Source organism: Melopsittacus undulatus, chromosome 8 (assembly GCF_012275295.1).
Source record: "Melopsittacus undulatus isolate bMelUnd1 chromosome 8, bMelUnd1.mat.Z, whole genome shotgun sequence".
Lineage (NCBI taxonomy): Eukaryota > Metazoa > Chordata > Aves > Psittaciformes > Psittaculidae > Melopsittacus > Melopsittacus undulatus.
Window position 1 is genome coordinate 127,598 of NC_047534.1, and position 14,690 is coordinate 142,287.

Genomic DNA, 14,690 nt, shown 5'->3' on the forward strand with positions numbered 1-14,690 from the left:
CGGAACTGCAGCGCTCGGCGGCAGCGCCCGCCCCGAGGGGGGGGAGCCCCAGCGGCGCTGACGGAGCTGGGGGAACGGCTGCTGCGGCGCCCACAATAACGGGTGCAGTGCTCACGCTGGGGGAGCCGCCGTGTCACACACACACAACTGCCGTGTGTTCCCTTAACACAGCTCCTCTGTGGCAGGGGGGGGTCCGCAGACCCTCTATCAGATCCCGAACAGCTTTCCGTGCATCCACCCACTATCCAAAGATGACACCGGCCTCTGAACGCGGTGGGGAAGCGGTGCATTGTGCACTGCGCTGGCAGAAAACCTTTCAGCATACAGACACGTATTCTTAATATTGAACTTACTACATTCCATACAACATCTTACAGCACTGGTCTTGAACTGTTTTGTATTTACACCACCTGGTACCATGCTTGATCAAAGAAAATAAAGCCGCGGCTGGAGGCACAGAACCTGTGAACCTCTGCCCAACAGCAGCTGTATCAAAGAAGTTTTACAAATGCTCTCAGAAATCAGCCAACTGTTCTCAGCAATGGAAAGCCCTCGCTCCATTACGTTCCTTTTGCTTTAAGGCAGAAATTCAGAAGGCCGAGAATAACAGCAGAAGGTAAGTCATCTCAGTGGCATAATACACATTCAACTTGCTTGATGTTCCATACACACTCACTGTTTACCACCCAAGTTTCTTCATACAGTGTCATTCCAAACTCCCGTATCGCCATGGAGGTGTTCATCATTCTTCAACCCAGTAAGAAGAGTTGTCATTGCAGTTGCCTGTTTGTGACTTACATGTTCAACACTGGTATTTTCAGCTGTAATATTTAGTTTAAGACATCAGTTATTTCTGCTTTTAAACATCAAGACATTTTTGTCACAGAATTCACTAAGTAGTTTGAAATAAGCCATCTACAGTAAGCTGTGAATTCTGCTTTTGATTATCCAGTTCTAATTTACATAATTAAATAATCTACCAAACAGGCAGAAATACTGTGCAAGTTACATAGTTAATAATTTAAACACACAGACAAAATGTTTTACAAAAAAATCTAATATGAGTTTTCCCCAGAAAAGAACAGAGAAGAAAGTTTCTCAAAACAACAAAAAAAAGATGTATGTCACTAATTTTAAGCTAATTAGCTCAAAGGTCCATTGTCTTCTTAAGGTGCCAATTCTGAACATAAAAGTTGTAAATATACAGAGAAATTAAATCCTCCTTTGACAAATAGTCCATGTAATAATAGGTATAATAGACTGGAAGGAATGGGACAAAAAATACCAACCAACCAACACAACAAAACTAAACCTTAACTTGACTGGAATTAACCCAGATAAGCTTTGCTTCCAGGACCAGTCTTTCCTTCCAAAAACTGCATGTGATACAATACTTACCTAACAGACATTAATGTTGTAGGAAAAAAAAAAGGGTGACTAAAAAGGGATAAAAGCAATTCAAACAGATACAGAGAACATTTCAAGTGTTCTTGAAGAAGTCAGGCCTTGTGATTGACTATGCAAAAAGCAGAGTTACTTGGAAGCTGCTTATGTGCTATGAATGCTGTAACATGGACTTCCTTTTTCTTTAGCACCTTAAGTACTGGAGACAAACTTCAATTACAACAGCAGTGAAAATTTTTCCATAAAGCTAACATTTCATGTCATCAACAGGTTTTTCTGGGGTGCAAAGTAAGTCCTCTTCCACAGGAACCAAGACCTAAATACTTATTAAAAGTTTTGTCTATTGAATCTTACCTCCATATGTGACGGATTATGTAATTATTGCTGTACCAAAACCATCATTTATGTGTTCGCATATAGACAATAACAAAAAAGAACAATACCAAAAAAACTCACCAAAATTTCCTTTGTATGCAATACCATGCTGACTTAATAAATCTTTCAGGGTTTTTATTTCTTTAGAAAGTTGCTTGTATTCCTAAGAAACAAAATACATTTTAAATGAATCTCTCACTCTCCAAATGCATACATGAAATGGGAATCTATAAAAAAATGTGTCTGTTAACAGGTGTTACTTAAAAGATCATAAAAATAAACTTATTCCAAGAACAAGATACAAAATTTATGATTTTATTTCTATGTTGTCAAAACAGGAGCCAGCTTTTTCCAATCCTGGGAGTAAAATTTAGGAGTGCTCTCTGTGACTATCTTGGATCTACTCTCTAACTAGCATTTTATTATAGCGCAAAATTTCATTCATAAGTTTGCTACAGGACCAGCCTTATTTTATTTTATATCATATCATCATGCTAAAGTCTGGAAATCCACCACCTCCCCATCTCCTGACCTAGTAACTTCATGTTCTCACTTTCAGTAGTTTCTCTGAACTTACAGAGAATATTGATTCTGTTGCAGAAAGACTGTTCACACACCTGAAAGTAATTCAGAAATGACACAGTATGGATCATTCTGCCTTTTGCTTCTGCCAATGCATTCTGCCGAAAGTCTGGGTAATTATCCAGAGAGAAACATCAACGTTCCCAAGGCTGGTTACACATTTATTTTCACTAGTAATTTTCTCTTATTTCCAAACTGTTATTCCCCATAAAAAGTACTTGCAAGTGTTCATAACCAAAGCACCTACACCAATTCCTACATACCCACACCATGTCTTCTCACTGGGCATTCAGTTGTGCTGGTTTGTTTTTTAGTTAAGAGCTAGAATAAAGATATTAAATCATTTTGTATGCAGCCTGTTACATGCTAAAACCAGAAAAGAAAATCCCATTAATGGATTTCAGCTGAATCCAAAGGTATTTAGGTAACACCATCAGTGACACTGTTACCCAGTAAAAAGGTGGCAACTTAATTCCACATTGTAACGATTATACTCTGTACCTTACTGCACTTCTCCACTGTTTCAAATTCAAAACTTATTTTCTTATCCTGTTTCTCAACTTCCTTTTCTTCTGTTGCTTTTAGAAGTCCTGCTTCCTCAAAAATCTCTTTCAGTATTTTTCTGTAACCCTGAAACAAAAGTTTCACAAAGACAATAGATCAATCCACCCCACTTTCATCTCTGCTTGTAACTTGCACTAGCCACTCCAACTCAAGTTTCACTACAGAAAACATTATTATTAACAATTGATACAGCAGTTACAGAGCACAAAAATGACTATTTGCCAACTGCAGAACGAATGCATCCAGTCCAAAAGGAGAAACTTGGCAAATGCCAAGGTTCAATATTTGACAGAAATGGTTTTTTAACAAATATAGTTGGAAGATGCTAACAAACCTGGTCAGTTATTAGTTCGTCATACAGAAGCTGCTCTGCTTCATCCCACTTCCTTTGTAGTGCTTCAGTCAGAGTTGGATAAACTGAAAAATGGAAGTCAAACCATGTAAAAATCAACAGCTCTGTCCTGCATTAGTTAAATGCTCCTCTAGTAGCATGCAAGCGTATTTGTTTTAAGAACTCAATGTTTCTATACAGTACACAGCCTCTACTGCTTTCAAGAGTTGGGGTTAAACTTAAACTCTGCTTCACATATTTAAAGTTTCCAGAGAGTGCCACCAACCAAAATTTTTTCTCATATTTCCAGCTAGAAGACCTCCTCTTTCTTTGTTGAATGTAATTCTAACTAAGCTGTACCTCTTTGTAATGTAAATAAATGAGGAGACACCACAGGGATGATTCCTACAGCCAGTACAGGAAAAAAAAAGGAAAAAAAAAACCCCAACAAACCAAAACCCAACCCTCACTGGATCTATGCTAGCAATGGCATTTTATCTGAGAAATACCTATATGTTTATAATTATTATGATTTAAGATACACTTCATATGTTACATGTAATACTAATTTATATCAATCTACAGATTCAAAGAAACCAAAAATTTACACTCTGAGGCTGGTGTAACATGTCAGCTGCCCCATACACAAATGGTTTCCTAAGCCTTACCTAAAAGAGAGTGGGGGTGGCACACAAGAGGAGTCTCAAATGTCAGAGAGTAAACACAAGTACTTGGCTCAGACACATAAGCCAATTTATTGCTCCTTCCACAAACAAGATGAACCTAAACATCAGTAAAAATGAAGATGAGCAAAACAGCTCCACGAGAAGCAGGACCAGCACAAATAATCAATTTGCTGTCTTCCAATGCTAGCAGATGCATTTCTGTACATACTGCAATGTCAAAGGTTGCAGTGCTGTCAGCCACAGAAAAAGAATAATAGCAAGCACATCTTCACATTGCTTTACCAAATGTGAAAATTGCTTCTTCTAATGGTAAATGATCCCCCCAGCTATCATTGTTCCTTGGACTCCCAAGCAACATATTTCCAGCAAGAACGAGAGTAAAAACAAGGGTAAATAGAATACTCCTTAGAAACTTACCTGACATAAGCATAATTCACATAACAAATTTTAGTTCTGACCAATGTGCTAAATAAAGAGAACAATATAGAACTAACCTATAGAAATTTGCTTTCATCTTGAAACTTGCAGCATCGGTATTTTCTGTCTGCTCAAAACTAAATACCAGTGAAAGATTGGAATCCCAGTATCAAAGGTGATACAAGAATACTAACTTTCTGCAGCCCCCATGGAAGATAAAGATGTTGACAAGGCACCTCCATTACAGTACAAATATTTTTGCCTTTGCCAAGATATTTTGTTCCTTATCCCATCTTCAGATCAATTCTTATTTCAACTAAATAATCTTCTCTCTCAAGTACTGTATTGTCACCATCATTTTAATAGCCTACATGAAAAGCAGCCTGTTATAAGCTATACTTAAACTCCTCTTCATAACAGCAATCTACATCACCAGGGAATGTGAGTTTTAATTCATTGTATCTGCAAAACTGTATAACACACAGAAATGCAAAGTGGAAAAACATCAAATGAATAAAAGGATAAAGGACACACACAAATGATGTGCCATGCATTGGCCAAGTCTCAGACACCACTCCTTACTGTTGTAGCTGAATTGTTACTGGGCACAGAGACTGTTTGTGATACATTTTAGCAATTCCATAAAATAAAAATTTTTACTTTCTGTTTAAAATGTACTCACACCAGAATCTGTTTCTCTTGACTTTGTTCCTTTGCCACTCCCATGTATTTGATTCCTTCCTTAACTCTTTCATGCCTTCTGCTGTTGTTTTTAAACCTTACCTAGCTTCTCACCATGCTGTTAATTGCCTAATGCTTTGTCCTCCTTTTTCCTGAGTGTTCTTAGGCTGGCATGCTGAATTTAACAAATAACTTTATTCTTCCTTACACAAATTACAAAGCACTGTATGTTTCTACAGTGGTGATACCAGAATATTCCACTCTATCAAGGAAAGGAGTCAGAAGTAACCAATGAGAATATATAAACAACTTTCTTCAAAATTTTATCCTGATTTTAGCTTCCCTCCTCCATCCATTCACCTAACTCCTACAGAAATTAATCTTTACATTTTATGTTGCATCTTAAATGATGACTGGTTCAAGGTAGGAATGTTTCAGTCTGCAGAGTGTCATGAGTGTGTGTAGAGAACCACACTGTCAGAATTAGCATAGTCTAGATTATTATACCTTCGTCTGTCTGCTCTTAGTTTCACATGAGTCTCCTTCCCTCATCCACATTCCAATAAATGTGTTGTTGTCAATTTCCCATTCATGCCAGATTCTGAAAAAACACAACATTATTTTACTTCAAGATACTGGAACAAAAAAAGTGAACACTTGGCAAAAAAAACCCAAACCAAGAATACCCTACTCCATTGTGAACTTAACTGTATTAACTTGACTTTTGTCTTAGGGTTAACAGCCAAGACCTTACAAGCTGTATAAACAGCATAGTTTGCTATCCAGGCTGCTCACAGTGGTCATCAACATTATTTTGAGAGCAGTTTTGGATCAGCTTTCAGTTTGCAAACCATCTGCACTTATAAACCTGTATTTAAATCCAGTGGGTTGATACAACTGTAGATCAACCCCACAACAAATTCCATTATGCTAAGTACTCTGAGCAACTCACATTGTTTCAGGGTTTTAGTGCTGGTGAAAGCACCTAAAAAATAGCCTCTACTTCGGCTAGTCCTAAAGCAAATGATACGCTCAGCACACTTTTCCCCTCATACTATGCACATTTGGGGGGGGGAGAAAAAAACCCAAAAGATAATGATAAAAAATATTCAGATAGGCACTAATTTTAAAGCAGTGCTCTGGTTTTTAATAATAATCATTAATATTTACAAATATTAATATGTAATAAATAATTAAATTTATTTTAGGTCTTATGATTTGTGTACTTCGGGGTCTTTGAATACTTTGGAATACTTTTTGGGTTCTACAGTGAGTCCTGTTATTAAATATGTTTAACAGGACCACTAAGCATAAAGCACTCATTTAATTTTTTAAGGTTATATTAAACTCAAAGCAAAAATTGTTTAGAGACATGAAATCTTTGTTAAGATAACCTGTAGTTATACATTACTGAATTTCTCACATTAACATATCACTTGTGCAGGTGTCACTGGTTATTAATCAGCCTCCAGCTACAGCAGGAGGTTAGCATTTATGAAGAGGAAAAAAAGTGGATTTTTCAAGACAAGGTATTTTTATGCATAAGGCCTCAGGAACTACAATGACCTAAGCTGACCAATAAAAGAATCTCAATTTTAAAACTGCCTCCTTTTAACAATCTATAGAATGGTCTGCTAACAACATAGGTAAAACTTAACAGTATAAAAGCCTCACCCTAAAATCCCACTATAGGCATTCCATCGAAAAGTCTGCTCATGCTGAGTGACGTTATGGAAAGGACAAAACTCATACTTGTACCTTAGAAGGGGGAGTTAAAAAAAAGGAAAAAAGAAATGTTTCAGTGTGAAATAAGAAATTACCTCAATCCTAATAAATAATTCAATATCCAAATCCATTACTCACGTTGATTCCACAAAACTGAAACACTTGCCAGCAAGCCTAAAGAGATGTGCAGGGCCTAAAAACACCATAAAATGACATCAAGAAAGAATAATGTTTAGTTAAATTTAAGCAAGTTACTGTGATGACAGAACTGCAAGAAGTATGTGACAAAGTTTTTTGCTGCACATAAGAAAATTTGCACCTTCCATACTGATCACGCTAAGCTCCCACTAGTGCTATACTGGTTTGCATAATGATCTTAACATATATAAACCTCTTTCTATGACAGAAATAAGAAACCTGTATACAAACAAATATCTGGGGGGCCAGATCCATAAAAAATTATCAGATGTTGCCAAAATCTAACACTGAAATCACTGGAACTCTTGCTTAGCAGCTGTCTGCCCCCAAAGTCATCCAGACTCCTCAAGTTCATACTAGGAAAGCCTATTTGCTCAGAATATCAGTAGTACTTTATATTTAAGTTTTATTGAGATTCTTGAACAAAATACTCCCAGTTTGTCTTCACGGTCTTAACCAGTTAGCATTCAACAAGATAAACTTCTTACTGTCAGACAGGCCAGCAGTTACAATTCTAGTCTTACAGAATTGACCATTCCAGCCTTGCTGTCAAAAGGAATACAAGACAGGTCATTTGTCACTCAAAAAATGGCCAAAAGTTCTTACCTGTGTGCTACAGGGGTATTTCAGTGTTCCTTTTTTAACGTAATTTGCATGGAATGACTAAATATTTGTGAGGAAAGGAGAAATAAAAAAAAAAAAGAAAAAAAGCAGCAAATAAAATAAAAGGCCATCCTAGATTCTAATGTCCCACTGCCAGGATTACCAGTGTAATTCTTGCAAAGATCTAGGCAAGCAAGCCTAGAAACAAAGATCAGACCACCAGAATCATGCTCTGCAGAATGGCCTAACCACTGGGATAAAGGCAGGTTCTCTTTCCCGTGTGAGTTTTCTGACTGCATGATCATGCATTTAATTCTACAGGTTATCAGCAGCTTGGCCAAAGGGTTTGTCCCTCTACTACATGCAAACTGTGTCTTAGTGATTAGGATCCTCTCCCCACAGGGGAAGAAAAGCAGATTCGAATGTCCCTGAGTAATGCTTTACACTCGTGCCTCCATTTCCTTGCAGATGCTCTAAAAGAAATTATAGGAACTGTTACCCCAACTGTCTTGTTAAAGAAAAGAACATAAGGCTTCCACTCTAAAGAAATAATTCTGCAAGACAGGGTTCCATGCCCTAGATCCCAGTCCCATAGACGCTCACAATTTTGGGCTACACCTAAGTTCCCACATCCAGGAAAGATGTATTTTTAGCAGACTGATTTTTTTGTCTTTCCATTCAACACTCTAACTATTGCTAACCCACTTTTCACATGCAGTGCATGCAAAATTTATACATTGGAATTGAGTTTATAAAACATGACAGAAAACATTAAGCATAATCAAGCCCAATGTCACCATTCCAAAGGTGAACTGTTACTGAAGCTGAACAAGGTTTAAGTCTGTGCCTAAGGCTGGCAGAGACTTTTGCTTACTCCTTGCATTCAGTTTATTTTATCTATCTGCTCTCCCCTATATATGACCTGGAATTTTTTCAATTCCTGTTCGTTTTTGCAGAAGTGGTGGATTTATATTGCAGCTCCCGGGCTCTGCGTGTGAAACTGAGCCCCTGTGACCTGTCCCAAGACTACTCTTAGGCGTTTTTTAAAACAAGAGTCAAGTACTAAGAACTATCAGATGATGGGATGACTTCTGTATGACAATGTCAAGGATGGCAGGGACTGTTTTGAGGAGAAAAAATGGTTTTAGTAAGGATCAGAAGGATTTGTGACTGGCTAAAAGAACCGCAGAATAAAACACATAGATAGGACTGGTATGTAGAACACCAGTCCAAATAGCACTGGGCCATTGAGAACCAAAGTGATTAATCTAGGTTTTAACGCTTCAGAAGCACAATACAATATATTTGTTCATGCTTATCTTCCATGACACCCATAACAATCACAAGTAAAAGCAGTCTTTGTCTACATAAAGTCAAGGTAGAGTGCTTCTGAAATGGCTGTCACTAAATGATGCAAACCATATAAAAGAGGTAACGCTTGCATATACCTGATATTGCAGACGGGGACACCTTTGGCTGCAGCCTGTTTGTCTGAGGCAAGAACGGGTTATTCAACCTTTCAAAGGAAGGAAAGTTAAACGTTTGAGACCGAGTTACGCCCCTGGACACCCGAGTGCCGCAACACCCGCACCCCGCGCGGCTCCCGCAGGAGCGCCCCGACCGCTTCCCGGAGGAAGGAACGGGCTGAGGCGGACGATGATCCCGAGCGCGTCAAGTCCGGGGGGGTCTCGGTCACGGCGAGCGGGCAGCCACGTACCCGAACGTGTTCGGCTCCTCCACAATCTTCATCTTCCCCGCCAGAGAGAAGGGCCCTGCGGGGCAGAGACCGGTTGGCCGCGATGTACCCACCGCCTCCCCCCTCCCCGCTCCCGGCCCCGCGCTCACCCAGGGCCGCTCCCAGCGCCACCAGCAGCAGCCAGGCCGCCGCCATCGCCCCTTCCGCTGGAAACGGAAGAGCGCGGCGGCCGCTCCGCTCCGCCCAGCCGCGGAGCCATGGAGCGGGGCCGAGCGGCCTCCTCTCGGCGCGGCAGGCGGCGCGGCGGCCGCAGCCTCGACACCTTCGCGGCGGAAGCGGAGGCTGCGCTGAGAGGTGCGGGAGCGTGGGGCCTGTGGGGCCTGTGGGCCCTGGGTCTGCCCTGAAGCCTGCTCGGGCCGGGCGGGGGGGGCCCTGGGAACTAACGAGCTGCTGCTGTTTTCAGCTTGCCTGGAGAGCGAGGGGGGCGGCCCAGAGCCGAAGCTCCCGTGTCCTCTTGCCATGTGGGAGCTCGGTCACTGCGATCCCAAGAAGTGCACCGGGAGGAAACTGGCCCGGAAAGGGCTGCTCCGGATCCTGCGCCTCAGCCAGAGGTTCCCGGGCATCGTCCTCAGCCCTCTGGCTACCGAGCACATTTCTCCGGCTGACAGGTGGGTTCCGGTGAGGCCCGTGTGACCTCCCTCCCGTTGGCAAGGCCCGCGGAGGCACACGTGGCTCAGGTGTTGCACTGATCTCACGTGGGGAGAACACTTCAGCCACTTGTTCATGGCCAAAACCGTGCTACAGGATAAATGTGACCTTCCTGTTGCGTTACACTGATGCATAAACATGAGAAATGGGGGCACTTTATTAAATCAGGTTAACACACAGCTGGTATCAGGTGAAAAAATCATCTAGAGATGCCGGTGAGAAATCAGAGCATGTGGTTTGTAGTTAATTTGTCCAAAATCACAGGCCTGTAGCTACTGGATCTTTTACGATTTCATATCCAGGTTCTTCAGGTAGGCAACACAGCACATTAGCTAGAAAATCTATTGGGGGAAATGCTGAGAATTCTCTTTAAATGTGCCTGCAGAATTTTTATTACAATGTATTTACTTGGGGAGAAGCTGAGGCTCCAGAAGCTGGCAGCAAACGGAGATCTGAATGTTGGGGTACTTTTGAGAATGTGAACATTACTGTTAATCACACTCTCCTGTCGTATTTTTAAACCTAGAACTTTTCATTATGAAATGTGTGGATAAACCTTTTTTACCACATGCATGTTCAGAGGAAAAGCAGGTTGTTATTCTCATTGCATCTGTATTTTAGATCATTGTAAAACATATGCCTTGTGATTGATAAAAGGGGGGTGTGCAGATTCGTCAGTGTAAAGTGGCAACTCTAATTCTCACTTTCAGTTATCAATACTATGGTGGTGATTTTTCAAATACAGCAATGTTTGGCTTTGCAGACATGTCGTTGCCCAGAGTGGAATTGCAGTCATAGATTGCTCATGGGCCAAATTAGAAGAAACTCCCTTTAAGAGAATGAAAGGAAATCACCTACGGCTGCTGCCTTACTTGGTGGCTGCAAATCCTGTGAACTATGGTCGGCCGTGCAAACTGTCCTGTGTGGAAGCTTTTGCTGCAGCCTTTTGCATTGTCGGTAGGTTGTAATGCATCTGATGTGAAATATGTTACTAGCAATTGTTACATCCTTAATAAATCAGAAGAGATAATCAGCAATAGAATAAACTGCAATGCTGTCCCACTGGTCATCATTTATGTTGAGTCTGGAAATAGATTGTCTAGCTTTCTTCCAATTACTTGTGTCTGGTAGTATTATCTGTGGGGAGTTTGTGTCAGCCATGAAACTGGACACAGAAACTGATAATCCTGGTTTTGGCAGGATGGCACTTCATTTAAGAAAAACCTAAAAACTCTTTAAAAAGACAGAGAAGACAGAGCATGAATCCTTTGGCACCTCTGTCATAATGACAGGAAGGAGCTGGCTCTTAATAGGCTGCTTTCTGATTAAGACCAAAATTAATTGGCCCCTCTTGTGATGTTCTGCAGACTCATCACAGCTTTCCTGACAGGACTAGACTGCAGATAAATCTTATCTTCTGAAAATACTGTATTACAAGTGCTGGCTTACTGAAGGACTGTGGGAGCTAGAGCTTGAATCAGTCACGTGCTGGTACGTTGGTGTGTACTGACCTTAGTAAGCTGATTGAAATCTCACACTGAAAAAGAAAACTGATAGTTTATTTTCTGTTGTAGGATTCCCAGATGTAGCCACCATTCTTTTAAGGAAATTTAAATGGGGTCAGGCATTTACTGACTTGAACAAAAATCTCTTGGAAAGATATGCAGCCTGCCAGTGCCGGGAGGAAATGCTCGGAGTTGAAAAGGAGTTTTTAGCCAGTGCCCAAGAAACAAAGGAGGAAGAAATAGGTAAGAAAACCCAGACACATAACACATCCTGTTTTCTTAACTAGTTTTCTTACAATCTTTTCCTTTAATCTCATGAAAATATTGTCAGGGTACAAGATGAGAGCTTTGCTGAGATGTGTTGGTTGTTCTCTCCTTGTGCTGTGTATTCTCTCTCGTCTTTCTATAAGCAAGTTTGCCCCTTTTTTTTTTTCTTTTTTCCCCAACTCAAAAAGATGAAAATGACCAAAGCAATGGATGCATATGGAGCATATGCCCCAGGGAGCTGTGGAGCAGCTGGCGTGATCAAATTAAGGATGTTAGAGATCTAAGAAGTAAAAAGAAAATGTGATGCTTTCTCATTTTATCTGATGTTAAAAGGTGTTAAAAGCAGAGCATGAGTAAAAAGAGTAGTAATTCAGGACTGTAAGAGACAGTCTGACAGCCAGTCAGTTAAACATAAACCTAAGACAGACTTTGAAAAGATATATGTATACAGTCCCTAATCAATGTATTTAAGATCAGACCTATAAAATAATAAAAATAGCCAATAATAGATAATAAAAATAAGCAGTTTATTCCCAAATTCTTCCAGTAACTTACTTGTATCTCAGTATTTCAGACTATATTCACAGGTGAGTGCTTGGTCTCAGTCTGGATAGGACAAAAAAGCCAATCAAAATGATCAAGAACAACATGAAGAGAGATGCTCCTAATTAATGTTTTCCTTTCACAGTGGTTAAGTGCCATAAAAACTGGCTAGTGGATCACACTGTAAGGAGACAGTAGACAGCTTTTAGTTCCTCTGAACTTTGATCTCTTTGCCATAATGTGCTAGGCTGGATGAAATCATTATCTTGTTTGGTGGAAGCCTAACTACTGTTACATCAAAGTAAAGACAGTTCTTAAGGGACAAAATTACTATACCAAAAAAAACCACACTTCCACCCACAATCCTACGCATTTAGCAGGTAGATAGTGGTATCAAAGCTACTGTGCTTTGTTTCACTTTTCTGAGGTGCCAGTTCTCCCCAGCTTTCTAAAACAAAGTAAATCTAGTCCTGCCCTTGCTCAGCAACAGGTAAACCTGCATAGCTGTACTTCAGTTCTCAGCAGATGTGAACTAACCAGGAAGATGTGAACTAACCAGGGAACTAAACCATTGTGAGAACATCTGTGTTTTCTTACCAAAACCCTTAGAAATCTCTGTGTGCAGTCTGATCACCCCTAAAGAGCTACCAATTCCAGGGTATGGAAGTATGAAACTTCCAAGGGCATGGAAGAGTGAAAAGACTAGAATGGGGGGGACACAGGACTTGGTAGCTGTTTCTCACCTTCACTGGTTTCTGACTGAACAATGGTAAACTTACCAGAAAGCTAAAACAGACTTCTTATGCCTTCCCCTCCCTGCCAGTAATCTCATAAAATGAAAATGAGGAAATGGGGGCAGACCCTTAACATTTGCCACATTCATCAATGCATACTTTTTTCCCCCCTTCTTTTTGCAGATCCATTTGATGTTGACTCAGGGAAAGAATTTTGTAATCCCAACAGACCGCTCAATTCCTCAGGGTAATGACATTTAAATACCATTTTTGTTATTTTAAGTTGCTTTGCTTTTATAATCGTGAAAAATGTTTCCAGACTAGCACAAAGTAATGAAGAATCTGAGGACAGTGCGAGCACTCCAGATGCCACCGAAAGCAGTGATGAGAGCAGCCCAGAAGATCATGGTACTGTAGAATTGCTGCAGTAACCACCAGTAAACCAACTGCTTGAGAAGTAAAAAAAAGAAGTCATCATCAAACCAGCCCCACCAGAAGCCCAACAAAGGAACAGAAAAACCCCAGTCCAAGAATCCTAAAGAGTTGTAACATCTGTTATAAAAACATTTCCTTGTGGACAGTTAACAGTGTGACGTGTTCACCTGTAACTTGGTAACTCCTTCAGGCGAGTCTGTGGCTATACATGGGTTTATAGGTCCATGTATGCACGTAAAGGCTTTAGGTTATTTAATTTGTAGCTAATTGTTCAGGAAATTCAGAACTGTACCACAAAATTTCAGGTAACAGGTTCAGCAACACTCTGCCTGCATTCTCATTAGTTGGAAGTGACACTACCAAGTCAGAAATACATGCTGAAATGCATGCAGAAATACATGCTCCTTAAAACGGTGAGTGAGAGATTCTCATCAGCGCTGTTATCTTGGTTCACTTTTCCATATACCTGCCAGTGTGTAGGCAAAAGTACAGCTATTAGCAATTGAAATTTTGTGGTACAGTTCTGAATATAAAGTCCCAGAACACTGTATGTTGTTTAGGGCTTCTCTGTACATTAAAATTGAATGCTCTTGAGTTTCCAAGCACCCTGCTGGACATTATTTAAGCCTAAATTTCAGCAACCCTTGAGTAGAATTGGTGATACCGAGGACAATTTATAGCGTTACCTTCATATATACAAGCTCTTCAAGTCATAGCAAGATTTTCACCTCTCACCCCTCTTCTGCTAGAGAGATTCAATGCTAAGCCTGCTTGAGACAGAATTAGGAGCAACAGCAGCAGTTTTAGTAGTACAAATATTCCATTTACCTTAAAAAAAAAGCCTAAGTAAATTAATTTAATGGTGAATCTTTTCCTTCAGTTGTGGTCAGTTACTCACTTTCCCACCCCAAGCGTATGAAGTGTTTCCTGACTCAGCTGTTGAAACAAGGATTTCTGTATTGTGACAAGGAAGCAATCCCACACAAAGTTTTCCAAGGACTAAAAATAACATGAGGGTGCTACCTGCTCTAATCTAGGGAAAGCTTCCATGTCCTAAAGCTATCACATAATCAAATTCAGACAAAACAGAATTGAGATACAGACCTGAGAACAGAGCTGTATCACTCAGAATGACTTGAGTCTCCAGCAGCAGCCTTTTTTTAACAAGAAAAAAACAAAAAACAACAAACCAAACCCCTGAAGAAGCTACAAATCTTCACACTTCACATTTTGCAG

General features: G+C 40.3%; 2 protein-coding genes across 5 annotated transcripts; one reads left to right on the forward strand and one right to left on the reverse strand.

The window, feature by feature from the left end:
- Positions 1–270: 270 nt before the first annotated feature.
- On the reverse strand, positions 271–9,830 carry GNPTG (N-acetylglucosamine-1-phosphate transferase subunit gamma). 4 transcript variants are annotated; one of them, XM_031042865.2, is made up of 11 exons: positions 9,731–9,830; positions 9,284–9,338; positions 9,015–9,082; positions 6,904–6,958; positions 6,715–6,798; positions 5,548–5,641; positions 3,925–4,039; positions 3,260–3,342; positions 2,863–2,991; positions 1,861–1,942; positions 271–821 (listed from the first exon to the last, which is right to left on the reverse strand). In XM_031042865.2, exons 2-11 carry the CDS (start codon positions 9,313–9,315, stop codon positions 697–699), a joined length of 867 nt encoding a protein of 288 aa, XP_030898725.2. In that variant the 5' UTR covers positions 9,316–9,338; positions 9,731–9,830; the 3' UTR covers positions 271–696. The 4 variants fall into 4 exon arrangements, with proteins under 4 accessions (XP_030898725.2, XP_030898723.2, XP_033921369.1 ...); XM_031042863.2 differs by lacking the exon at positions 9,731–9,830 and adding an exon at positions 9,412–9,535; XM_034065478.1 differs by lacking the exon at positions 9,731–9,830 and adding an exon at positions 9,413–9,534 and having other exon boundaries at positions 9,284–9,342.
- On the forward strand, positions 9,476–13,604 carry TSR3 (TSR3 ribosome maturation factor). The gene is made up of 6 exons (XM_034065479.1): positions 9,476–9,616; positions 9,726–9,930; positions 10,734–10,927; positions 11,545–11,718; positions 13,203–13,266; positions 13,339–13,604. Exons 1-6 carry the CDS (start codon positions 9,520–9,522, stop codon positions 13,448–13,450), a joined length of 846 nt encoding a protein of 281 aa, XP_033921370.1. The 5' UTR covers positions 9,476–9,519; the 3' UTR covers positions 13,451–13,604.
- Positions 13,605–14,690: the final 1,086 nt, after the last annotated feature.